Source organism: Falco rusticolus, chromosome 12 (assembly GCF_015220075.1).
Source record: "Falco rusticolus isolate bFalRus1 chromosome 12, bFalRus1.pri, whole genome shotgun sequence".
NCBI classification, from domain to species: Eukaryota; Metazoa; Chordata; class Aves; order Falconiformes; family Falconidae; genus Falco; species Falco rusticolus.
This window is the reverse complement of record NC_051198.1, coordinates 14,552,981-14,580,284: the sequence shown is the minus strand read 5'-3', so window position 1 is coordinate 14,580,284 and position 27,304 is coordinate 14,552,981. Positions and strand designations below refer to the sequence as shown.

The 27,304-nt window shown below is 34.4% G+C and overlaps 1 protein-coding gene across 1 annotated transcript in view; it reads left to right on the top strand.

The window, feature by feature from the left end:
- The window catches only part of KIF6 (kinesin family member 6), a 158,325-nt gene that overhangs the window by 32,623 nt on the left and 98,398 nt on the right, over positions 1-27,304 (top strand). The window contains 4 exon segments of the mRNA XM_037405664.1: positions 6,432-6,638; positions 11,659-11,802; positions 16,065-16,151; positions 20,169-20,272. Of these exon segments, the coding sequence (XP_037261561.1) occupies positions 6,432-6,638; positions 11,659-11,802; positions 16,065-16,151; positions 20,169-20,272 (542 nt within the window).

Here is a 27,304-nt window from a genome sequence, read left to right as displayed (position 1 = left end):
AGAAATGGCAAGATGGGATACATCTGTGCACAAATACTTCATAATGTAAAAATCCAAATAGGAAGTTTTTGTTTCTTATGTTTTGCCAGGGAGAAATAGGCAGAAAGCAAACCCTAAAAGCAGATTTCTTTGTTGGCAGCTCTTCCAACTCTAAAGCATGTATTTTTGTTTCCTTGTTTGTTTTTCCCATAAAACAGTTTCTTGTTACATTTGAATGCATAAGAATTTCAGCAACAGATTATATAAAGTAATCTGAATTTAATATTTATATTTTAATCTTTTTAAACCAACTTTATGGTTTAGGTATCTCACATACAAACAAAGGATTTCAAAATCTAATTTGCACATATGACACATAGTAGCAGCAGCATCTAAAAAACCACATGTACAGAAATAAGTGGCCATTTAGGTTGTGTTCACAAAACATTGTATTTTGGTAGATATACAACTAATATGTCTTAAGCTGAAGTGGTCTTTTCTAAATTCTTGTGATCACTGTCCTTTGAAATAATATGTCTGAATCTCTGCAATTTAAAGAATTCTTGGTACGTTTTTTAGTATTTCTCTTAAAATAGCAGAGTAAGGGAGACCTAGTAGTGTCCCAAGGCCATGCATCCATTTCAAAAATGTATAATATCTTTATATGAGATTGGTAGGTCTGAACACTGCAGTTGCATGTATAGTTAGCATTTGTTTTTCCTTTAATGAAAAATTGCTTCATTTTAATTAGAAAGTAAATGTGCGTGGTTTTATACATATAGTACTGCATTGTTTAAATTCGGAAGACTGTGCATACTACACAGTATTTGCTCCATCATTTCAAATGTTTCAGGAACACATGGGGCAAGCAGTAAGCTTTTGGCAATGCTTGAATATGTTTATTTCAAGAAAGAATGAAACTTTTAAACATCTAAAGATAGTTGTGGGGACTGACTTGTGACCTCTGAATTGGACTCATTCCCTCTGTATTTATTTTTATTGTCCATTTGTATTCTCTTGAATATATTTAGAAAGCCACTGGTAGTGTTTGAATGCATTTTTTTCTTGAATGAAATATGAAAAATAAGATTTGAATGTGTGAACATATAAGATTAAATGGCACTTTTGGCAAAAAGGCATGTTATCCATGTTAGAGCTGCATTCCAGAATAGATTACAACTTTCTGCTTTCCTAGGTTGCTCATTGGTGTCAACTGTTAATTTATTTCCACCCTGACAAACCTGTTCTGTAGTATTATTAACACCAAAGGCATCATCATTTCAGCACAGGTGCTTTCACTTCTGTGTGTGGTAAAACAATCACTGGTCATATGTACTACTTTGAATAGTCCTTAAAGCACTTTGGGATTTATGTGGATAAAGGCATTGTATAATCTAGAGTTTAATAATGTCCTCATCAGGGAATATTAGTTACTTTAGAAGTTACCTCAGTTAGCATGGTCTAACTGTGAAACTGTACTTGTAGTAAATATCGAAAGATATATTGCTTTTAGAAATCAGGAAAGTGTCAGATTGCACCTATTCTGATCCTTATATTTTTTTTTAACAATAAGTTTGCAATTTCAACTGTATCAAATGTACCTAAGTACACCTGAAGAGCCCCTTCACTTGTACCATATTAATCAGGAAGGAAGCTAAAGATGTATTAAAGTCTAACTGATCTACTACATGTAAAGGCAGGAACTTCTTATTCTTCAACTTAGATAGCATCATTCTGTTGGAGATGTTGGAGTTTATATTAATTAAACAGATATATCCACTGTTTCTCAACAACTGCTCCCTGAGCCTTGCAGAGACTTACGATGTTCTGTGCTATAAACCAACAATGTGAAAGCACCAGATTATTCTAAGGATGAGTTTCAGCCAGAGAAACAAACTGTGTTATATTCCTTTATTATCATTGGTGTAGGACACAAGAACACTTTTCTTACCATCTGAACAGTGAAATGACAGGAGCTGTCAGAACTTCTTCCTAGAGGTATCCATCCATCTGATTGTAGCTTGAGACTGGAGAAAATCAATTTGATATCAGCCGTGGCTCATAGCAGTGCTTTTCTCTTTTCCCTTGACCTTCTTAAAAGATTTAAAAGTGAAAAAAGCTTCAGAGGAAAAACCCATCTGAAAACAAAATTCTGCACTTTTTCACATAGACATTCTCTAAAAAAAATGGAAACATTCGGAATCAGCCTTTCTTCATTTATGCCTTGGCTAGTCACTAACTCACTCATACAGGAAAATCATGTTCTTCTGATGTCCAAATGTTTTGATTCAAAGAAGAAAGATTCCACTGGAACTGTATAAACTGCCAAGTGGAGATGGTTTGCAATATGGGCTGACTGACTGCATTTATCACCTGTGAATTCTTTTTGTCCCAGCTGTTCTGAACTCTTCCATGCATTTTCTCTGAATTTATTTGGCAGCCATAATCAACACACTATTCTCCCAGATAGTAGCAGCTTCTCTTAGTCTAATGGTGATTTTCAAACAGCTTTTTATATGTTTTTCTCCTAATTAAGAAACTTTCTCCTTCTTAAGTCCTCAATTATTAAGAACTCTACTTAAACCAGTAGCAGCCTATTTCTGGCGATTCTTAGTAAAAACATTTTTAATAGCAGCTTCAACAAATAAAGGATTTAGGAAATATATAAATTCTTGTACAGGGAGGAACTCCTGCAGTGTTTTGTTGATTTAGGATAGACAACACTCAGATTTAGATCTATAACTTAGTCTCCAGTGAGTTTTTTGACCTTTCATGACCTTATATTCCTTGACAGAAACATCTGACTTGGATGCTTCTTGCAGTATAGCTGTGCTGCAGCTTCTCATTTAAGTAGAAACCACCTTCTTGCAACTGTTGTGTGAATGGATTTAATGGTGTAAGTCACAAAGCTTCCATATAGTTTTTATTTCAGCGAACGCAGGTATATCCTGGTCCTGGAGAAAAAGGAGACTGGGTTGCATAGCTTGAAATATCTCTTGTACATATTTTCTAAGATCAAACAAATCATTGATGCTTTACCAGATCATGATCCTGAAAGAAATGTTAGTGAATTCCTCTCTTACCATGACATATAATGGGCAGCAACAGATAACCTGGCATTAATTCCTTTGTAGTGTTCATGTGATATCACAAAGCATCTGAAATCTGCTTATGTGGTTTATGATGTCACAGAATTCCTGGAAAAAATTATTTCTTTGTAAGTAACTGCAGCTCATCAGTTGTTCTATATATAACTTGCACAATAGCAACCATCTGCTGAGAGCCAGGCCACTCCCTTCTTTCTTTTTTTACTTCATCACATCAAATTAGTGTGAGGATGATTTCATATACATATGGTTTGGATACTGCTAAACAAAGCCAAAATGAACTCTGAAAGCTACTAAAGGACCCTTTTAGTAGGCTTGCCGACACTGTCTAGAAAATTGTGTTTGTTTTCAGTTTTCAAACTTTCTGAACAGCTGAATAATGATACTCTGAAATTGTATATGTAAGATAGCAAACAAACAAACAAAAAGGCTGATTTTTGGACTGAGGATGCTGACAAGTTGTCATTTCTGTTGCTGTGTGCTTTGCATCTACTTGTGTGGTAAAAGTAGCAAAGTGTGGGGGATTATGACTGCAATTAACATTTCATGATCACATCCCATTCAACAGTTTAACTTTTTATTGCTTTACTCTTTCTGCAAGAGTTCTAATAAGCTTTCTACATATGGGAACTGCAAAGTGAAGATAGAATCATATTGTAAAAAAGGAGTATTGGTGTATTGACTCTGTATTTATTGGTGTATGGTCTTTATAAAAATAGCAGTTTGGTATTCTAGGCAATGATTTCCAAATCATCTTCATTCATTTTACATGAAAAAAAGAAGCTGTGGAGAGAAAAGCAATGGGATTTCTAATGACCAGTCCAGCAACATCTCCCTGGAACATGTAAAACCAAGCTGTGGCTAGTATATAATAGACAATAAAGACCTAATAGGTCAAATATTGCCCTAAGATTTTGGAACTCAGAGTCCTAAAACTATTTTATTTTTTTCTTTTTCCTTTGATTTTTCTTTCCCCTCTGTTGGGTTTAAACAGGTGTAACTAAAAGCACATTTTGAAATACTTGAGGTTTTGTTGCATAGCAACCTTTACTTTATGCTTCCATACCTGGACCTGTATTTATATTCAATCTGTCTTAGACTTATCTGCAGTATAGTGTGACTGATACCATGACTGTAGTGCAAAATGTCCTCAAATATCAATTGTGTTGAGAAGAATGTCCTTAAATACTCATTCTGTTGTGGATTTTGAGCTGGAAAAATAAAACATCCTGTCCTGCTTCTCAGAGCTGCAAGCAGTAAAATTATAGCTCTCCTAGTAAAATGAGTGAAGCTGGCTCTCATTATTCATGGAATCAGAATTGCTTAATAAAATACATTTTAACAGCATATAATTTTTTCTTAGTATAACTGCATTTAAAATATGATTGGGAGTGTTTTCTTGCTTGACACCTTTCCTGGAGCCTGTTTCCCATGCTGCAACTCACTGCCCCTCCATTTGTTCAGCTTTGCTTCTGAAGACAGCATAGCATGTAACTGCACTCTGATGCTCATTTCACAGGATTGTGAAATGATCCTTAGAAACAAGGCAGTTAAGCAGAGCCAGTGGTTTACCTATATTATTCCAAAATTCCTCATCTGTATAAACTAATGATGAAAACTCTTCTCTCTCTCCCTCTGAGCTTGGCTTTATTAGTTAAAGCAGCCCAAAAATAAAATGGTGCTAAGGCTGTAACTTCATTACAGAATTTTCATGAACAACTAACTACAAGTGTACGCTGTTCCTGCACACCACCTACTTGTTCACACCCTGTATGCGGCCCTTTTCAATTATTCTAGCAGAACTGCTTTCTACAGCTATGCTATGGCTTAATTGGGAAACTGGTCCAGGCTAAATATCTATGGTTTGCAGATTATTATTTTTTTTTTTCCTCTGTTGAACTGAATCAGTTCCCAAAAACAGTTTAGTTGGGCTGGCACTATAAAGGCTGGAAAAAATACTGGGAAACTGAAGGGGAGACAATTCAGCCACAAGTTAATAGCTGTTCATGTTATTCCTGGTTGCAGTCTTTCTGTTAAGAGTTGTCCTTTCTGGATTAACAAGATACCACCTTCAACACCTGCAATGAGCTGGCTATTTTAACATCTAGAATGTTTCATACAATAGCAGGCTGTGGAAAAGCAAAAACCCAATATGTTGGTATATTTAGTCTGAATCACAGGGTATGCCTAGATAAATAATTACTCTAGAATAAAAGAGGAATAAAATAAAGATGAGATTAATGTATACAATTTAGCCAGGAATGTTTTGTCTTTTTAAACAGCTAGAAGTAAGTATAGATTTAGGTGCTAGCTCAATAATATTTAGTAATTTATTTCACTGCCCTATTTTTCTTCAAGTCAGGTATTTATGTCCTGATAACAATGTAATCATACCTGTTACAAATAAAAATACCGTTTGTATGGTATACCTATAATCTCCTATAATCTATATTCTAAAGCTTTAGCTATTTATAAAATGAGGATAGTAAAGGATTCTTTTAGGTTTTAGTTTCCAACAGCAGCTTGATATAACTAAATGAAAGAAGCTTTAGATGCTTCAAGAGTTTTTTAGATGCTTAAGAGAAAAAAAGGGTGTATGTGTGATAACATGTGGTCATTTGAAATCTAAAATTAAATATCTGAGAGGTTTGCAAAATTTTCTGTTTGGCATTTCAAATATATTGGGACCACCACTGAAGTCATACTAAAGCTGAGCATCTCTAAAAATTGACCAAGACTTTCCATGCATCTAGTTAAGAAAGTATGGCAGTAGGTATTCCAAATAGTTGTATTTAAAGCCAAACTTTTAATGAAAACTCTGTCATGCCACATAAAATTCTGACACCGATTTTGCCAAGTTAAATTTTTTCATAAAAGTAATGAAAATGTGAAAGTCTAAAGCCTTATAGAAAGTCCTAGTCTTAGTTACTCTGGTGGCTATCTTGAAAGAAAAAAAAAATTAAAAGTGGGCTTACCAATGGGAAAATTGATAACCGCTTGGAGATCAGGAATTATTAGCTTTCCCTGCAGTTAAGGCACCCTTTTCTAGTGTTCGTCAGCATAGTAAGGCTAGCTGCTTTGCTGATGTATTCACTGTTAGAGTATCTTGGAAGAAGGATAGGTACTTGGTTGCTTGCTGTACAATTTGTCCAGATTAAAGTTATCTAAGTATATGGCTAGAACATGAGTGCCAGGTAAATCCTTCTGGGTTCTGCTTGCATATTTATCACATGTACGATAGCTAAAAAATTTATAGGTGATTCAATTGCCAGAGTATTTAGCTGTGAAAAGCTAAATTTATTTATTAAATGAACATTGCATACTCTTCCTTTCCTTTTGTTGTAGACGCCAATGAATCAAGCCTCAACCCGATCTCACTGCATTTTTACTATTCACATCTCCAGCAAAGAACCTGGATCTGCAACTATCAGACGCTCCAAGTTACACTTAGTAGACCTTGCTGGATCAGAGCGTGTTGCAAAGACTGGAGTTGGAGGTCACTTATTAACAGAAGCCAAATATATCAACCGGTCGTTGCATTATTTAGAACAGGTAAAATTGGAATAGATTGAAATATTTCTCCCTTTACTACATTCCTGTTTACCAATGTGCAATGTTTTGTAAATCTTGATTCCAATATTCACTTAGTTTTAGGATAGATATTGCAGGTTTTTAAAATGATTGAGTTGATAGATCTTCATTTGCAGTAACATATTTTAATTTGGGAAAAGCTTAACAATTAAACAGTGAAGTTATAGCAAGTATACAGGGTTGTATTTCAAAAATAGTTTTCTTGTTAAATTTGAAATAGTAAAGATATTTACAAGATTGCAGCTATATTTCTGCTAAAAATGTCCTTTGTGATCTTCCCCTTCCATGGCTGGGGTCAGGATGTATCACTCAAGAATCATTGAACTAAATTGATTAGTTGTATGTAGTTTAAGGATTGTAATATGATAAAATATTAGTCTTTTCTCTCATGTGTTGTTTTATTCCTCTACCAATGTGAATCTTCAGCCTCTTTGAGACAGGAGTTGCATTTGTTAATGTATTTATGGATTAACTACCATAACTGGTTTTATAGTAGTAGGACTCATAGATACAGCTGCAATAATAGTAATAAATCTCCACAAATCTATATCATTCAGCTGTTATGGCTGAAAAAGTTTTAGCCTGTTTATTTAAGGTGTACTAAACTCCCTATCCTCCTTTCACTGTTGCTTTTTAGTTTTCCTCTTTGGAAAAGGCAAATATTGAGAGAGTAAATTAATCCTGACTAGTCTTACTTTTTTTTTTTTTTTTTTTTTTTAAGAAAAAAAAGACGGGTTAGGATAGTGCTGGTGAATGGAAACTAAAGATGAAACATTTCAGTAGGGAGTTGGTTAACAGTGTAATAATTATTATTGTTGTTAATAATAATTATAATTGAGTGTTTTGTATTATCTTTCCTCCACTGATCTGATACAATCATTTTCATTTCACTATTAGAAAAATAAGATGTGAATCTTAGCATCCTCATAATTTTTGTGGTTGTGGTATCATGGTGAAGGCAGTTCACGCTCACCGATAACTTCTTTTCGAGTATATATTCTTTTCACCAGGTTTATGGGTATTTTCTGGTTTTGATAGCATTCCTTTCAGGTATTTCTTTTTGGCTTAGTATTTGTGGCATTGCTAAAAGACATTTATGCTTATTTACAAAAAGTCAGTGCACATTACATTTATGTCTCCCTTATCTGCTGTGATGCTATAAAACACCAAGCAAGGTTAAGAAACACTTGAAAATCAGTTAAATCTTTTTTATGGATGTTGCTCTATTAAGTTGCAATCATTGATGATTTTCAAGTGTGGATTTCAGACTTCACACCTGTGAGAGAAATTAAGTTCCTTCTAAGATTGAATACATAATACTGTTTTCACAGCACAGTAAACACTGTTCCTGTTGCCAGAAATTTGTTATTTTTTGGAATTCTGCTGGAGACTACATGATTTTTTCCTAAGGCTTCTTTAAAAAATTTTATATACAACAATATCAAGTTGTATATATATATATCAAGTCATTTCATGGGAGAAATAAGGGGCAGGGGGTGGGGGGAGGATAACATGATTAAGTGCAGTATTCAGATTTGTCCCTTTTAATTTATACTCCAGTATATGTGTTATTTAGTAAAATTTACAGTTGAGGAAACCCATTAAAACATAAAATTTTGTGTGTGTCTATAATTGAAAATTCTTCAATATTATGATTGGGAAATATAACTGACTGTTCCACTTACTGGGAAGAATATTCTTCATTTTTGTGTTGTCTGTTTTTCTGTTAACAAGAACAAATCTCTTAAATTTCATTTAAACTATGATCAGAGGTATTTCATCTGTCAAAAAAAGCTTGTCACAAAAGGTGGCAATCAGTTATTTACTATTATGCTGATATTTCTTTATACCCCCCATTTGTTTAAATTTTGCCTTGAAGTAAAATGTCCATATTTCATTTGTACTTAAGGGAAGTCATAAGGATAAGTGCTTTTACAATGGACCTCTTCAGAATCATACAGATTATGCTCAGGATCCTTCTTATTTACTGTATGATTTTATGTATTTATAATGCAACATTGCATGAGCTTCTGTGAGGTTGAATTTAATAATCAGTGTTGTCTGTTTTGAGATATGTTTGGAGTGCTGTAGAAGCAGAAAATATTAGTTTTGCAATGCAAGTTCTAACTTAGTTTAGAATAAAGTTGGAGACAGCACATTGGGTTCTGTCTGGGATTGTGTATTGGTAATAAAAATGTTTTCTAATACTGAATAAAAGACCACTGAAGATGGTTGAAAATAAGTTTTTCTTCAGTGGCAATTGTACCGTTCAATCCTGACCTTACAGTGTCTAATATTAAAGTGCAAGGATTCCTCCAAATCAGCTTAGAATTGTAGAATCATTTAGGTTGGCAAAGACCTTTGAGATCATAAAGTCCAACCGTTAACTCATGACTGCCAAATCATCACTAAACCATGTCTCTAAGCCCTGCATCTACGTGGTTTTTAAACACCTCCAGGGATGGTGATTCCACCACCTCCCTGGGCAGCCTGTTCCAATGCTTCACCACCTTTTCAGTGAAGAGATTTTTCCTGATATCCCATCTAAACCCCCCCCAAGCATAATTTGAGACTGTTTCCTCTTGTCCTGTCACTTGTTACCTGGGAGAAGGGACCAACTAGAGCAAATTGAAGTTGAGACAGTGTGATGTAGCTGATGGCAGTAGGTACAGTTCAGTTTTAGTGTCCACAGCAATGTGATGCATAGGTACTCTTAAAAGTCCCTACTACCATATCAGGGTAGTTTTTGTTGTCTGTAAGATGTAGTAGCATGTTCTGGAATTACAACTGTGGGATTTTTGTATACGTGTAGATGCTCCCTTGTGATAAACAACATAGGGCATCGTGGACCAAATTTAGAGTTATAAATTAACAGTGACACAGCCACATGATTTGACACTATAGTGGAATTAAAATTATATGTATTGCCCCAAAATAGCAGAATACAATGTTCCCGCTGCTGTGATGAATATGCCCATTAACTGTTATTTTAACAAATGCTCCATTTGGGGGATGCTGGAAGATTTTATTTGTTAGTGAATGATTGCTACCCACACCTACCAGAGTTTTTGCTAATAAAATTTGAAATCACTGCCAGCCATCAAATCCTAGATTTATTCACATCCTATAGAAAACATAATTTTCTGGTTTTATTTCCTAATGAACATATACTGACGTTAGAGTAACAGAGAAAACAGGAAATTTTCAATAATTTGAAGTCAAACACCTGCATTTTTTTCTGATTAGCAAATCAGATAATCATAAAATTATCTGTGTTTTGGTGAATTATTTCCAGCAAGACCTGTAGCAAATACTGGAGACAAGCATATGTTGTCCAAACCAAAGTCCAAATCTTTTTTTTCTTTTTTTTTTTTTTTAATATCGAAAGGATAATAACACCTTTGAGTGAGACAATTTTCTGATTATCACAGTTGGGGTTTTCTGTTAGTAGATCCAGGTTCAGATCATGTACAGGTGGTCTCTGTCACTTTGTGAAAGAACATGATTTCCCTCTCCTTCAGATTTCTCCTCTTTCTGTTCAAGATTCCTTGATTGGATTGTAGAGATTGATTTAGTGGTTTAGGTGAGGTTTTACTAAAGGGACTTAAAACCATCATCTTCTGTGTTATGTGAGTCTGTCACATGACAGTACAGTGGCTTCTGCGTCATGAGAACTGGTCCCAGCCTTTCAGTGCCAGTGTGGGAGGCTTCAGATTCTACCTGGGCTACAGACTTCCGGCATGAACTTCAGAAACAAGTAGCTTTTCTGTAACACAGTTCCCATTTTTAATGGAAATAACATATCTTCCCTCTGTCTCTTTTCCTATCTTGTCTATCCAGATCGTAGTCTCTATGTGGCAGAGACTGAGAATGTGCTTATTAAAGTATATGCTAGACTACTATGAGTTTTTTATGCAATATTATAAACTACCAGAGATACAATGTATTTCCATCTAAAAAGTTGTAATAAATGAGATTTGAAAACCTTGATCCAGGAATGGGTTTCCAGTTTCCTTTACAAGATAGTAATTTTCATATTATGCATTTGTCCCTCTCAGGGCTGCCAGTGTAAGATTTAAAGTAATAAGAAATTTTATCTTTCTGAAGACCATTAAGAGAAACTAGTACCAACAAAAAAGTTGATACTAAATTTTCTAAATTAACTATTTTCTTAAGTGTAGCATAAACAAAATATATGCTGGTGTGTAACATTTATTAAAGGAAAAATAGCTCCCAACCATTTAGAATAGCTTACACAACTCATATAGGTACAGTTTTTCAGTACAGTCCTTGGCCAGATAACAGTTCAAATCTTTTATATCACAACAGATCATGAGGTAATCTAGCTTTTTATTTAATAATAATTAGGTCCCATAATGTAAACAGCTGAGAAGGGAAAATGAGAATAGTAGGTGTACCATTTCCTTTTTGGCCAGGGCTTATATATTCTAAACTGAATTATTTCTTTCCAGCAGTACATTGTAATCATGCACCCTTTTATTTGTGTTTTACTTTTCAAGACATTTTCTAGGAAATAAATACAGAACCTTTTAAGAATCACGTGCTTTAAGGTCTCTAATTTTGAATACATGCTTTAGCAAATATTAAGGAAGTTTTTACTTTAATACTACCCATACTTTATTATTATGATAGAAAAAAATACAAGGAAGATTTTCAGTAAGTTTCTGTGTCTTAGGAAAGTCTGTGCTTTTTAGTTTATTGTGTTCAGTTTCCACTTAGCTGAGAGGCTGTAAAGTGAAGGTATGATAAAATTAAATTTATTTGGTCTTTCAGGTCCAGCTCCTACAAAGACATATAAACACACTGAAATTTAAGTTGAAATTACTTCAATAAAATCAGTGGGTTTGCAGCTAACTGTGTATATAAGCATAGTTTTGTTGTATCAGAAGTTCTTTTTACCTGTCAATCATGAATAGACATGTAAATTTAAAAGTATTTTCCATTTTTACTATTGTTTCAGGTAATAATTGCTGTTGCAGAGAAAAACCGGTCCCACATTCCTTACCGAAATTCTATGATGACCTCAGTGCTAAGAGACAGTTTGGGAGGAAACTGCATGACTACCATGATAGCAACACTCTCTATAGACAAAAGAAACATTGATGTATGCTATTTCTATTTTCAGCAAAAATGTTTTCACTTCTCTAAAGATCTTTTGGCTCTTTTGGCTTTTATTACAGTTTGCAATTCAAGTGTGTAAACTTTCATACTTATCCTTAAATGAAAATACTTTAACTTTATTTCCAGGATATGACTTTATCAGTGGAAATCGCAGTAAGATGTAGACAAATCCTTTAGGAAATGTGCTTTTTTCTAGATAATCTTGAGTCAAGGAGCAGCTGGGAAACAACTTGCACCTACCTAGTAATAACTTTTATTTATTTATTTACTGTTTTCTTGATGAATACATCTTTGAGTTATAAAAATGCATTACCAAGGATTTTTTCACAGGACATATTGGCAAGATCTGTAAGTAGGCTATAGATCACACTGAAAGCCTTGGCAGAATTTCTGTAGACTTCTTTAGAGGCACGATTTCTTTGAGTATGGTAGACAACTGGAGAGTTCGCTGGCAGGAAGAGGGAGTGGGGTGATTTGGGGTTTTTCGAAATGTTTTGAATACTTTTGTCTCCCTTCACGAATTTCCTGCCCTGGAACTATATGTAGGGATGTTTTCTTCTCTTTGTTTGCCAGAAGAGCTGTAATGTTTATCAAAGGGCTGTAGTGAATGGGGCTACATCTGCTGGTGACTGGTCACCAGCGGTGTTCCTCAGGGTTCAATCCTAGGGCCAGTTCTGTTTAATACATTTATCAGTGATCTGGATGCAGGAGCTTAATGCACCATCAGCAAGTTTGCTGATGATAACAAACTGGGAGATGCTGTTGACTCTCTTGAGGGGCAGGAGGCATTGCAGAGGGATCTGCACAGATTGAAGCATTGGGCTATGATTAATGGGATGAAATTTAATGAGTCTGAATGCCAGATTCTGTACCCAGGAAGTAATGCTGATCACAAGTGTAAGTTGGGGGAGGAGTAGCTGGAGAGCAGCCATGCAGAAAGATCTGGGGTGCTGCTCGCCAGCAGGCTCAGTCAGCAGAGTCAGCAGGGTGCCCTGGCAGCCGGGGCAAACCACATCCTGGGGTGCATCAAACAGCACAAGTAGCCGGTCAAATGAGAGGATTACACCACAGTATTCAGTGTTGGTGCGGCCTCACCTTCAGTGCTGTGTGCAGTTCTGGGCCCCTCAATTTACGGACATGAAGGTCCTTGAATGCATCCAGAGGAGGACAACAAAGCTGGTGAAGAGCTGGAAGGCACATCCTTTGAGGAGCGGCTAAGGACTTTGGGCTTGTCTAGTTTGGAGAAAAGGAGGCTGAGGGGCGGTGACCTTGCTCTCTACAGCTTCTTGGGGAGGGGAAGTGGAAAGGCAGGTGCTGATCTCTTCTCCCTGGAATCTGGTGACAGGATGTGTGATAATGGTTCAAAGCTGCATTGGAGGAGATTCAGACAGGACATTAGGAAGCATTTCTTTACTAAGAGGGTGGACAAACACTGGAACAGGCTTCCTAGAGAGGCTGTCAATGCCCCAAGCCTGTCAGTGCTTAAGAGGCATTTGGACAATGCTCTTACTAACATGCTTTAGGTTTTGGTCAGCCCTGAAGTGGTTGAGCAGTTGGACCAGATGATTGTTGTAGGTCCCTTCCAACTGATATAGTTTATTCTGTTCTATTCTAAAATACATTGCAATATGAATACATAGAACCCTGCTTAAAACCATTTATAATCTGTTTCCTGGTTTTTCATAACATCAAAACATTCTAATGTGAATAAACAAGGGAAAAACACCTATTAAGCCCAAGACTGTTCTGAAATACAGCGGAAAACATTATACTAAAACTGTACTTCATCTAGTTGAATTTTTTTTCTTGAGAAAATGGACTTTGCTGTTAAATGAAAACAGATAGTTCAGACTTGTAAACATGTAATTATGCAAGCATGATGGCTGGTTACAAATACGTCTCTGTAAGTTTGTTAATGAATTTTTTTAGGCTCTGTGGGATAGGCACTCTTTTGTATATCGATTCATCAGGTGTATGTATCTCACACTGCAATCTAGGTTTTGTATTTTGGGAGCATTTATCCCAAGCAATTATACAGAGTAGGCTACTGACAGTTTTCATGTTCTTGCTTTAACATATACCATCTACACAACAGACCTTCACAAAATCCCTTCCCTGCTCCCCAAAAGCTGGTATAATATTAAGACAGATGTTAAGTCAATTACTAAACATTAAAAAATGTCAGAATTAGGATAGCTGCATAAATATAATTTGGAGTTTTGTGAGTCACTATGCATAATTATGTTTGGTTTGCTTGTCTGCTTGCTTTTTTCCATTGGGTATATGTTTCATTCACAAAGGAAGCATGAGATAGAATTGCCCCCCCCCAGTAGGAGCTGAAATTGTATAGTAAAAGCTACTTTCTTAAGGACCTAGCTTTGTCTCTTGCAATGAAAGCAATGAAGCAGAGAATTCAAAGTAAGAAAGGCCACTCATCTGAAAAGCACAAACAGAATGTTATCCTAGAGAACTAGATTATAATCCTACTTCTACCAGGGTTGTATACAATTTCTTACATCACCTACATTGCATTTTTTGTGTTAGTTTTGCGGAGTGCTTGAAAGATCTTGATTCTGAATTGTAGATACATTAATTATTATAGCTGTAACTGAAGCTGAATGGAAGCTGTTTTGAACAGATGATCATGAAATGACAATAATCAAATATCTTTTTTTTTTTGGTACTTTTGACTTCAGTTTCCCTTCCGTTAAGTGTAGTCATTCCACATACTTGCAGCAAAGCAATACCTGGAGAGTTAATTGATTAATTTCTGTGAAACCTTCAGGTACTGTACTAATAAGCATGGCAGAAAAAGTTGTTAGGAAATTAGTAGCTGTCAGCTTTGATTATAATTTTGATGGCATAGAATAAATATAGCAGAAGCTTACACATTGAACATTAGCTACTCATTAATTTAACATATGGTTCACACTAAGCAGGGCAAAGTGATCTGGTGGAAAATTATGTATGTATTGTACATATAATTGTACTTAATATATGTATAGAACTTATTTAAAATCACATCATCATGGCACAGAAACTGTACAGCAGAGGCAAAGGTAGAGTCCAGCTAAGACTGTGTGTAGCTCTCTCAGTTGTAAGGTCTTCCTTCCCTTTCCTTGAAGACTTATTTGATTCTACATTTATATATTTGGCAATAAACCCTAGTATCTTTCATTACGTAGCTAATTCAGATACCACCCCTCCAAGGACTGAAAAAAGGCAGAAGCCCTGTGGAAAAAAAAGAGTATATTAGCATATGTTTAAATTAGTATTTTAATATGTTGGAGGACTGAAAACTGAAGATATGACCTTGATTCTGAAATACAAGTTTATAACAGTAGTAAAGTTCTCTTAATGTAGGGGTTATATGTACATTCTTACATTTTAAATGCAGATTTAAGCATCTCAGAAAATTTTGTAATACAGTTTATCACTAGAATTTCTAAGACTCCTGAATGGTATTTTTTAATTTGAGCTAACTGAGAACAGTTGCTAGCTTTTGATTCGTTAGATACATGCCAGACCCTGCAAGAGAACTTCTGTATCAGCTGATCTCTAAGGAGGGAACAATACTTAGGGATCCTCAAATTTATTCTGTGCCCTAGATGGGAGTATACACTGGTTGTCACGGAGTTTTCTCCACAACTCAGTATTGTATAATTTTTTTTTTTTTTTAATTCCTTCATCTCTTCCTGTGCCCCACTTTAGCTCATCTGACAGTTTGTTTTTTTTATCTGGTATCATAGTTCTCCTATATGCCTTCTAGTTCCAAATCTCCCAGTTTCTTTCTTATTTATCCTGGACTTCCTCTCTTCCCTTCTTCATCTTTTTTCCCAGCTTCTTTTACATACACTTCTCTAGTCCCATTTTCACTAAAAAAGGGGTCTTAGTTAATTTTCTCTTTTTCTCATAATTCAAAAGATTTTATGTTCTGAGTAGTATGGCTGCCTTATCCTTTATTGCCAGCTGGGGACTCATTTGAAACACAGTTGATCAGGGGATTGACTGGGTCAATAGAACATGTACTACGATTTGTCAGTTCTATATGTCACTGTCATTCATATACTAACATAATTTCCCTTGAATATTGTTGGTTTAGAATGTGAAATGTCTGTAAAATATACAAAAAATAAAAACTTAGTTTGCTGTCTTAATTAGCGGTCTGTCTGACTTACCTGGTGCAAAGCTAACTGAAATTTTTTTTTCCTCTCTCTTTTTTTTTTGTTTTGTTTTTTCTTCCAGGAATCTATATCAACCTGCAGATTTGCACAACGAGTTGCTCTTATTAAGAATGAAGCAGTTCTTAATGAAGAAATTGACCCTAGATTGGTAAGAGTTGTCTGGGAGCAGAGGAAAGGAGATTGCTTGTTTAAAGTTTTAGTAAACAATAACAGTCAAATGGATGCTGAGAATTTTATACTGAATCATCCCATTAAATAGTTTTTAGATTCATGTTCCAAATTTTTCTATAAAATAACTACTATTTTTATATTTTTCTTTTGGACATAATTATAATTGAATGGACCTTTATAAAACCTCTAAAGGCTTTCTCAGCTCTTAAGGCGTCTGAGGAGCAATGGTCACTTTCATTATCATCTTTGTGCTGCTTCTTTTAGGGTGTTAGTTTGTAAATCATAGTCACAGATAACTGGATGTCCCTAAAGCTCATAAAAAATCTGCTAGTCCCTTGAAGGTAGCATGCTACTGCACTGAAACAATTAGTATTAAAAAGTTAAGAAACATACAGACACAGCCCTTCATTGAGATTGGTCAAAGGAATATTTTAGCTAGGAAGAAAGAACTCTGTAAAGTTACCATTAGGAAAAAAGGAAGACACGTAAATGAGATGCAAAAATAGGATTTCCATATTGAAGCATTAGGCTGATGTTCGCATCCCAAAGAGCAGCAGAGGAGCTCTGCAGAATGGGTTAGAGGTTTAGGAAGTGCAGAGAATAGAGGTAATAATCCACATTGGTAAAGCACAAAGCAGTGCCACATAAAGAAAACAAGTTTCTTCTTTTAATGTGCATGACAAAAATGCATTTTATTTTTAGTATTGGATTAGTCTTTCCTGTGAAAGATTTTATATGCTTCTAGCTTGTTACATACCAGATCTGTTTGAAACTGTGCTCTGTAGTGGTAAATTCTACTATATTAAGGTCTTTGTTAGTTTATTTAATGTAATTTTCTGCATTACCTGGGAAATTTCTTTCCTTTGTAAATAATAAGTACACCTATTAGGGACTGATTAATTCAACATAGTGTTGCAGATAATGATAGCTACTGGATCAGCTAGGTTGCATGCTGTATATCAAAGATGTTTTCTGATTTGGGAAGTGTTTGAGATTACACTGGTTGTACCAAAGCAGCATATGTGGATATAATGAAGAAAGAACTGTGGATGCATTTCAGCATACCCTCTGTCTTTGTCACAAAGACAGCAAATGAAAAATTAGCTCATGTTAGCTATTATATTATTCTCTTTATATATAAACAGATAATATTTAAAATGTAGTTGTTAATGACATAATTATGAATTTTTATTGAAATATTCACTCCTAAAGAATATAAAATCTGAATGAAATACTCTACTTTCAGTGGTCCTGTATTTTATGATATACTAATCACAGCATCATTCTTTTTAATGAGCAAAAACATTACCGAATTTCTAAATTACTCATGACTAATTTTTAATTACAAGTTTTATGTATTTTGTTCTCATATGACCGTCTGAACTGGCTAGGAAATGCTTTGCCCTTGAATGCTAGACTGTAGAATTCTAGATTATATAACATAAGCATTTGTTGTCTAAAAATTGGGGATTAGATGGTTGATTATTTCATTCATTGTTATGTGATAGTAATTAACATATTTCAGTTAATGTTAATGATTGTGCTTTTATTTTCTCTTGTCCCTGAAGTCTGAAGGGAATAGGGGATTCTTGTCAGTTCTTCTGCAGGTTTTTTTAATTATTATTCTATGTTTATTTCCAAACAGTTTCTAACAGCAACAACGTAACAAAAAACTAAAATCAACAAATAAGAGCAGCCAAAAAATAAACCCAGTAGACACTGAACAACTTCATTTCTGTCTGTCTGCCCTCTTTTCTCTTTCCTGTGTAGGCTTTATAGTAGCAAATCATGCAAAACATGTATTCCATGGCCACAGAAGCCTTTGATTGAGGTGGAACACATGCAGGCTCCTGAATATTTACTACATCCTGTGGAGCTATACTCCACAATTTTGGTATGTCTCGCTCTGCAGGATCATTTAGCAAGTAAAGCAAGAGTGGACTCGTGAGAGTTAGAAAACCATCCCCTCTTGTGGAAAAGGCAGGGGAACACAGGTACCTAGACTTTACATGGTTCTGTGCTCATTGTGTAATTTGTTGCCCATCTTGACTACCTAAATTATATTCCCAGGATGCAATTTGATTATTCAGTAAAAAGCTGGACTTAAATTATTCTTTCATAAAATCAAATGCCATTTATTTGCTATATTTATCATCTGTAAATTGAATGCATGCCTTATAACAGGAATGCATAATACCTCTGGATAGATCTGAGTGAAGTCTGAGTGTTGTGTAAACTTTATTCTTCATAATGGAGAGCTGACTGTATTTTACTAAGACATTGAGCTTGTTTCTGTCATACTTTTTCAGTCACTCAGCTTTGAACCTCTCTCACTTATGACCAAAGGATTTGTTTTAAACTGAAAACCAAACTTTTGAGCCTGAATTAAATCTAATCTCCCCTGGTATTTATTTAAAAATAGAAACGAAAATATTACGCCTCTGTAGATTCTTTTTGTCTTAATCTTGAAAAGGAATGTTTTATCCATATCCTGAAAATAATATTTCTGTTGTTGCCAGATTGAAGTTAATTATGCTAACAAATTTGAACATTGAACAGGGATGGTTCTGCCAGTTCAGCTTTCTGCCATACTGTACTTGAGCCCCAAATTTTATTAGATCTGTAATTGGCACAGACTACATCAGAGAGTGACACCAGAGGGAGGCAACCTAAAATCGGGTTAAAATGTTTGGCCTGTGGCATTCTTGAAGCACTCTTGCAACATTTGTAATTAACAGTTCACTACCTTAATAGATTCTTCAATAAAAGATTGTAAGTTAGCCTTTCATATTTATAGTAACAAATGTGTTACCAGTAAGTTTAGAGTTAAAATAAATAATTATATGTATGTTTAGGATATTTTGATTTTTAACATAAAATACTCATTCAAAGTTTAAGAGCCATGGTTAAATTTAAACACTAAAAGAAATACAAGTGTTTGAAGGAATTTTAACATCCAGTGAAAATGTGTCATCCATTTGAACAATCTTATTTCTAGAAAGTGTGTGCAATCAAGAATGATTCATTTTTCCTTGAAAACTTTCTTCTCTTGGAAACTTATTTTGCACATGGAATCAGCGTACTCATAGCCATCTAGAAATATCATTGGACTCCTGATCCATTTGAGCCATTATGAAGTGATGCATCTTTAAAATGACCAATCATAAAGTATCCAAGAACTTGCTCATTCATGTTTTAAACTTAGAGATTTGCATATTGTCCCTGCTTTGTAGAATTTGGCCCTGAGAGACCAGTGATTTCTAAAATATCATTTTATGCATATGCTTTTCCAAAAGTACAGGCTCCAATAATGAGCTATGAGAATTTAAAAATCTAGTACAGTTCTCCAAGTCACTTTCTCAGTCATTACTATTCATGAATACAATCTGATTTCATTATGTTGATTTATACTACTCGTTTGTTGTTAGCAACTGATACATCTTACAATTAGAGTATGCTATAATTCTAGTTAGAGTGGAATGTTACATGAAAAAGAAGAAAAGTTAAGATTAAAATACCAAGATATTGTTTTGGAATTTCTGTTTCTAAAGGGAAAGTAAAAAAAAAATTAAAAAATAAAAATAATCACTTTTGGTGTGTAGTTTGCCTTTCCCTAACACAGACATCAGTTCTATTTTAAATGTGTTTTCAATACTAATAAGCAAAACTAATGAGTCAGAAAGCTTTTTTTACTCCTAGGGCAAATTATTTTTCTCTTTTGCAAATAATCTTTTGAACTCTTTCTGTACAACCATGTCTTCTAACACATAGAATTTACTGAGTCTGGAAGACTATCCTTGTTTTTATAAATGGAAAAGAAAAAAAGTAGTGCTTGATATATTTAAGGCATTTGGACTGTTTTTTTAAAAAAGATGTTTAAAAAAAAGAGGAAACCAAAGTATAGTATTTCCATAAACTCAGCCTTGTAATGCAAAAATCATAAACTAGCTAGTAATTTGTAGGTGATGCTTGGTTTATGCCTTGCTCTTTGTAGATGATTGTCCAGCTGAAAAAGGAGATCCAGGAGTTGAAGGATGAGCTGGTGCTGGTGACTGGCAAGCAAAGAACATCAGAGCTTTCACAAGAAGAGCTACTTCAGTAATGGCTTACATTGTTTTCATTTTCTTCTTTTGTGGTGCTACTTTTCGTCAGTTTGTTGGCATAAATATTTACATTCATTTCAGAGTTTTAAATGTCTCTGAGTGCATAAATAAGTGAAGTTAGGTGCCAGGTTAGAATGGCAATTTTTCATGAAAAGCTCTATGAGGCTGCTGGCTATGTTTTTGCAGCCTCAGCTTTGAGGAAGTGAAGTAAATGCAAAGGATGGGAATGCCTTTCAGATGCCAGGCAAAAAGTGTTGTATAATAGTGCAGAATAAAAAAACCCACAACAGTCTCCTTCAAAACTGGATATACAACCTGAGTAGAATTCAAGAAATATTTTTTTTTTTTGCTGAGAAGTATCCTGCTGCAGTGTTAGTTTGACATAGGCCAAGAGAAACCTTGCATTTCTGATACACAATTAATCAGTGTCCTAAAAGCCAAATATTCAAATTTTTTACTGTGCATGCTGTTGAAAATTCATAATTAATTCACATAACTCTTGTAAAATTTTAAAGCTTTTTGTATCAAATCAGTACAGCATGTAAGAATTTTCTATGTATAATGTAGAAATATTTACTTAGGTCTAAATGTTCACAATAATGAAAGTCAGTTCCCAGTTTTGAAAAGCTAATTGATTTTGTGGAATGGACCTATTAAATCTCTGTGCCTCATCTGTAGAAAGAAAGTAGTAATTGCCTAGAGATTTGGTTTGGTTTGGTTAGTATATTAATGGTAACCAAGTTGAAGCTGTGAGAATTTTTAGTCTTATTTTAATTTCTCTTGGAATTGGTCTGGAAGAAAACTACCAGTGCTAACAAATTCCCCTGACATCCAGGGGAAATGGTATAGGGTGATAATGCAACATACTGTGTTGTGATTCATTTGGAGTCGCCACACAAGAACGATTCTTAGGGGAGGTGTGCTGTAGGGGGTTCCAGACAGAATAATAATTTGTTTTTAAATTGATGCTTTTTTAATATGCTGGAAAGAAAATCATAATTCGGGTTATTATGAATCTCAAATAATTAACTAGTAAGGAGGAATCTTACCAAATATAGTCTCATCGTCTCATCAAAAGTAGGTGTGCTTTAATTCTTGTTCTGATTCATGATACATATTTCAAGGAAGGTCAGAGCAAAATTAATCTTTGGAAGTATTCTGTGACTTTTTAGTTGTTCTTTGATTCTGAACACAGATGATCAAAGGTACAAAACATGTCACTGAAAAACTCCATGCACTAAGTACATATTTATTTTGTCTGCACAAGTGTTTACCTCAGGCAGTTTTCAGTAGAAGATGGATGCCAAAACGAAACTGGATCCAGTGGCACATGTGTATATCCAATAATGTTTTTTCAATCTAATAGAATGGTTATGGTAACGCATAGATCTTTTTCTTTCTACTTATGTTTCAGGGAATAGTGTTAGTGATTGCCCTGGAAACAGCTATTAACGTTATGTTAAAATTATATTATGTATGTTTCTTGACTTAGTAAGTCAAGAAATGCCAAACATTTCTTGCAATAATGAGCTTCATTCCACTTGTTTACTTTCAGGGCATTCCAAATGAAATCAGTGGGCTGCTCAATGCAGTTAAAATTGCTAGATGTTTGAAGTTAGTATGTGAATAAGCTGTAGTTCATTCTTCACTGGTGTTTTCTCACTTAAATCAAAGAAGTTTCTTCAGGGATATTTTTTTTTTTTTATATTATTCATTTAATGGAAGGAGAAAACCCATCTGTCAAATGGGCTTTCCTCATAATCACTACAATGTCACATTGTCATTCACTCAGTTTAAAACAAAATGAAAAACAAATGCTCTTCAATTTTCTTGTGAATGCCAAATTATAACACAACACAACTTATCAGTCCTGTGAATGAAGCTACAGCTGTCTGGAATTCATACTTCAGAATTCTGTGTTAAATGGTAAGCATTTACATTACCATGCTATTTTTTTGATTTTATTATTTTATTCTCATAAATGTTAAACATACATGAATTCTGCTGCTCTCATTTTGTTTATTTAAAAAGCACAGCATAAAAAAAAATCAGCTAGACTACATAAGTGGTTCAGAATGTAGTTCATAAAATGCTTCCAAAATCTGAATTGCTTGCTTTGGATCATACCATCTACTTCCTCAGCTGTAGAGGGCTGATCTCTAAATATTTCTTTGAGCTAAAGAATTAGTTTCTTGTTTAGTAAAAAATTTTTAAAAATGTAGAAAATAGCATCATACATCCCAAATAGTAGGAAATTGTACTCTTACAGGCTTCTGCACTGTGCTTTAGAAATATAAGGCCTTCAAACAGTTTGGTTTTTTGTTTGGGTGGGTTTTTTTGTGGGGTTTTTTTTGGTTGGTTTTTTTTTTTTTTTTTTGAGAAGCATGCCAAAAGTAAAAGGGAGAGCCCTTTTTGTTTGAATCATTTGGGATTTTTTTTTTTTTTTGGTTTTGTTATAAATGAGCTCACTAGCAATTTACAATGTGTGCCCAGAAAGTCAGGATTTCAAATCAAGGTCCTGTGTTCCAGAGCACCCACGCTTCCAGAGCCTTTGCCAGTTGGAATTCTCTAGAAACAGGACCGGAAGTACTGGCTTAGCACTTTAATTTATTAATAACTTTACCTTATTTCTTTCAGATATGTATGTTATTACAGACGCTTCTATTTTTTACTTCAACAGTTATATATTGTTCATCTTACTCATGTCCTGGATTTCTCATTACTTCTTTCTGTCTTTCATTTTTCTGTTTCAACATTGTGACATCTGTATGCTATCATGGTATTAACAATATTGCACTGTTGTACAATATAGAGCTTTAACAGTTACTCATACTTAAGCTGTTGAACAAATGGTTTCATTTACAAAGCAGAGCAAATGTTATTATTTGCTGATGTCAGTGTTCAGTATCAGTTGCAAGGTGAAAGAAATAGAAGCATATTACCTTGCCTTATGTCAACACAGCTTTGCAGACAGTGGATTTGTGTGGAAGTTAGAAGGCTGACATAAGCTGTAGGCAATATTAAAGAGAAAAGAAACTACCTTAACTATAAAGTAGTCTTAAAACATCTCACATCAACATCTAACTTAGATGCCTGATTTAGAATGCTATTAAATCCATGGATATCTCTAGAGGTCATTTTTTCTATTACATGTTATAAAATCTTGAGTGGCAGCACAGGAAGTTCAGGTTCCCAACGCAGGTACCTGAGCTGGATGCTTCAAATAACTGTAAATACTTTTCTTTGATCTTGCTATCTTGTTCCAAGGAAACTGAAATTAGAAAAAAAATATCTTATTTAAAATATCTTATTTAAACTATTGACCTTGTACACTGAAACTACTTAAAGACAATTTTAAGTGTCGTTCAAAGATTAGCAAGTTTGTTTTAATGGGGGGGAGGAGGAGGCTACTTACTATTGATACTATTGTCCTGTTTTTTAATATTCAAAAGTATAGCAGTCATCTAATGTCACACGGTTTCAAGAAAGGTAATATAGTATAACTCAGGCTAGTGAGATGTATGGATGCTGTGGTTTAACCCAAATGGAAAAGATAGCATAGCTGAATTTGATTATTTAGATGTTTGAAAAAAATCTTGGAGCCAATTTCCAAAGATGTATGTTTAAAAGCATTTGATCATAGCAGCTTTTTGAACCTCACTGAAATTCGTTGGATACTTGGTCAGCTGAGTTGCTTCTGAAAGTACCACTAAATACCTGTTTGCATCTTTTGGCAGTTTAAGTACTTACTGAAAATCTCTTTCTTCTGAGTTTTTAAGTCTAATTAATAACTGTAAGTGACACAACACGAATTTTTCAAAACTACTTCTTTTGTGTTGTAAGAGTGTCTTGGTCTTCATCCATATGAGTCCTTCTGACTTCCTAAGTAGTTTTCATCCTTGTCCTATGTTAAGTTCTTGATACCTTCTCCTTAGAAGGAGGAGATATTTTTTTTTTTTAAATTTGATAAACTGAAGCTTAGTTTTCTTTTGCTACTTTTACATATACTCTAGAGATTAGAATATGACTACTGTTATGGCCACAAATACTAGCTGGCACTGAGCAGCATTTCTTTATGTATGTGCTTTTGGTTTGTTATTATAAAGTGCTGTTGAAGAAAGAAATCATCTGCTCGGCAATCGACTTGACATACTTCTTTCTGCAAACAACACGCATGTGTAGCATTAATGTAGGCATATTTTTTTCCCTGTATAAACCAGTCCTGTTCCTTTTCTAGGCCATGCCAAATCTCCCTGCGACTTAATGACACAAAGATTCAGATCTGTGTGTGTTTCATCATTGGAATGAATGATTTTCAACTGTGTAGAAACTCTTTGCATCTGTTTGCCACATTGTAGCCATCTAATTCAGAAGAATCTCCTCACATAAGGAGGTAGCAAAAATGGCTTTGCACATATATCTAATAAAAAAACAAAGGGGGATTATATCTGTAATAGGTGTATGCTTCCGTACTGTGTAGTGCGAGTATTTGTGTATGTAATGTGTAATCTGTGTGTATACTTTTTCTTTGATTGCTTTACGAAATTAGAGGCCCTATTCTTAAAATTTTTACCCTCCAGGAACTGAACTTGATAGAACTGGAAAAAAAACTCTAAATGTTTCACGTCAGCTTTGAATTTAGGTAGTCTTTCTGTATGACAGCCTATTGGCTATGTAAAGTGGCAGCATAAAAATCCTAGTTGTTGCCTATAGTAGTAACAAAATGCATGTGGCATTCAAAAATCTATTTATTTCTACTCATTATCAATACGTAAGAGTGTGCTTTAGCTCTGTTATTAGCTGCTTTATAAGCACTTGGTCCTTACTGTAAATATTTGATAATTAGGAATAGAAAGTTAGGAAAGACCATTTGGTCTAAAAAATGTGTTCATATTAGACCAATAAAAACCAGCCAACATTCTATGTTTTTGAAAATTAGTTTATCCCCATACATGTAAATCATTTACCATATTGTTGTTTTCTATTTTCACCTGTTCTTTTTACATTTCTAAACATGAGAACTTAAAATTTTTACTATGTTTATGACTTCTTGATTTTGGACTGATTTTTCTTTTGTTTTGTGCTCTATCATCACTTCCTTTTCAGGAACATTACTGATAACACTATTCAAATCTTACTCACAAGCTTTATTTTCACCATTTGAGAGAATTGCTATCCATGCAGACTTAAAAGATACTTGAAAGTTTAAAGGTCATAATATTTGCTTGTGGAAGTATCATAGGATTCACTTCATTATACCAACTCAAAGGCCAGAAGTTTTCCAAACTTCTATATATATAAAGAAAGCTCCAAAATCATCTTTGAGAGGTTCAAATTACAGCAGTGGTAAAATTTTGAAAATCTGAGGCATTTGTTTTCAAGAATAATTTAGGTTTGTAGTACTTTGCTTTCAGCTGATTTCCAATGGTATTTCTGAGGCTTTCCAACTCATTATCTGAGGCTTTTAAGGAGTTTAAGTCAACATTTTACAGGATCAGCTCCAATATATATAATATCATTGGATTAAAAATTCTGGACTTGTGCATGATTTCTAGAGTATCTGTATAGTTCACAATCTAATATTCTGTGAATCTGTTAGATAACTTGGTATGATTGCTTATTTCAGGGGTGCACAGATTAATGTACAGACAAAAAAGGGAAATGTCAGGTCAGTGGATTTAAAAAATCAGTATTAGGGTTTACATTTCCTTATACTCATTCAATTTGCTATTGCCTAGCTATATGAAATAATTTGATCATTTTTGGACTATTCTTTGTCTTTCAAGAATCAACTACGAAAACAAGACAATGAAAATATTAGAAAATTGCCCCCAAAGTTTGTGGGGTTTTGTGTGGGTTTTTTGGTGGGGTTTGTTGGGGTTTTTTTATACATAATTTGGGAGGAAGTTTTCAATTAAAAAAAAAATTGCATATTTTATTGAAGTTCTTGCAGATCTACTTCTGTTTCATTTTACCCCATCAAGAATATTGTGTTTGGCGTTTTGTCTTACAGTTATTTGTAGTGCCTAGCTGGAGGAATGTCTGACAGAAGAGTCAGTTCATTTTCCATCTGTCTGACTGATTATGCCATTGAGAATGACATTGAGAAGCAACTAGTGTCTCGGAACCTAACCTTTAATTTCCTAAATAGGGGGAAACCCCCCCCCCAAAACCAAACCAAACCAAAAAATACAAAACCCCACAAAAGACACCAAAAAACCTCCATCAAAAACCCTACCCAAATCCTCAAAAAACACAGAAGTTCAGCCACCTGCAACAATTAATTTAGTTTCACCCATATCTTTGTTTCTTAAAACACAGTTGCTGGTATAACTCAATACCATTATTTATAGACTGGCTTAGAATACATTTTCAGTTTACAGGCTGAAACAGAAGCTCACAGTGAATTTGTAGCGTGCAACTTTACTATTACTCAACTTCCTCATACATACACATGTAAACACTTCATATTGAATTGTATTATGTTTAGACTTTCATCTCTTTGCAATCAGTAGCAGAAAGGGGATCTTTGTCTTTCTTGTCCTGTAATAATTTTATTTTCAGTTGTTAGAGCACCATATAGATATTTAAAGTGAAAAAAAGTATAAAAATCTTCCAGACTCTAGACACAGAAGACTCTCAAGGACTTAGTGCTCTTACTTCCCTGCTTCAAGACTGCACCAAATCAATGCAGCCAATTCCAAGGCTATGTTAATAAAAGTATTCTTACAAATATCTACTGAAGGAATTGTTCAAAGGCTTAGATAGCTGTTTCTGTTATTTAGTTACCATGATTATTATTATTTCACCCAGGTGTTAGCACACATTTGTTAAATTAAAGCTTAATAGTTTTTTTCTGGATACTTTGTCTTCTTTGTCATGCTGTTAGCAACAATCCTGGAGATACTTTCCCTTCTTTCTCCTGTCCTCCATAGTGCTCTTGATAAAACTTGCTGCTTAGCATCTCTATGGTCCTGCCATACTGATGCACACTTACTAAATATAATGACAATTCTGCTTCAACTTT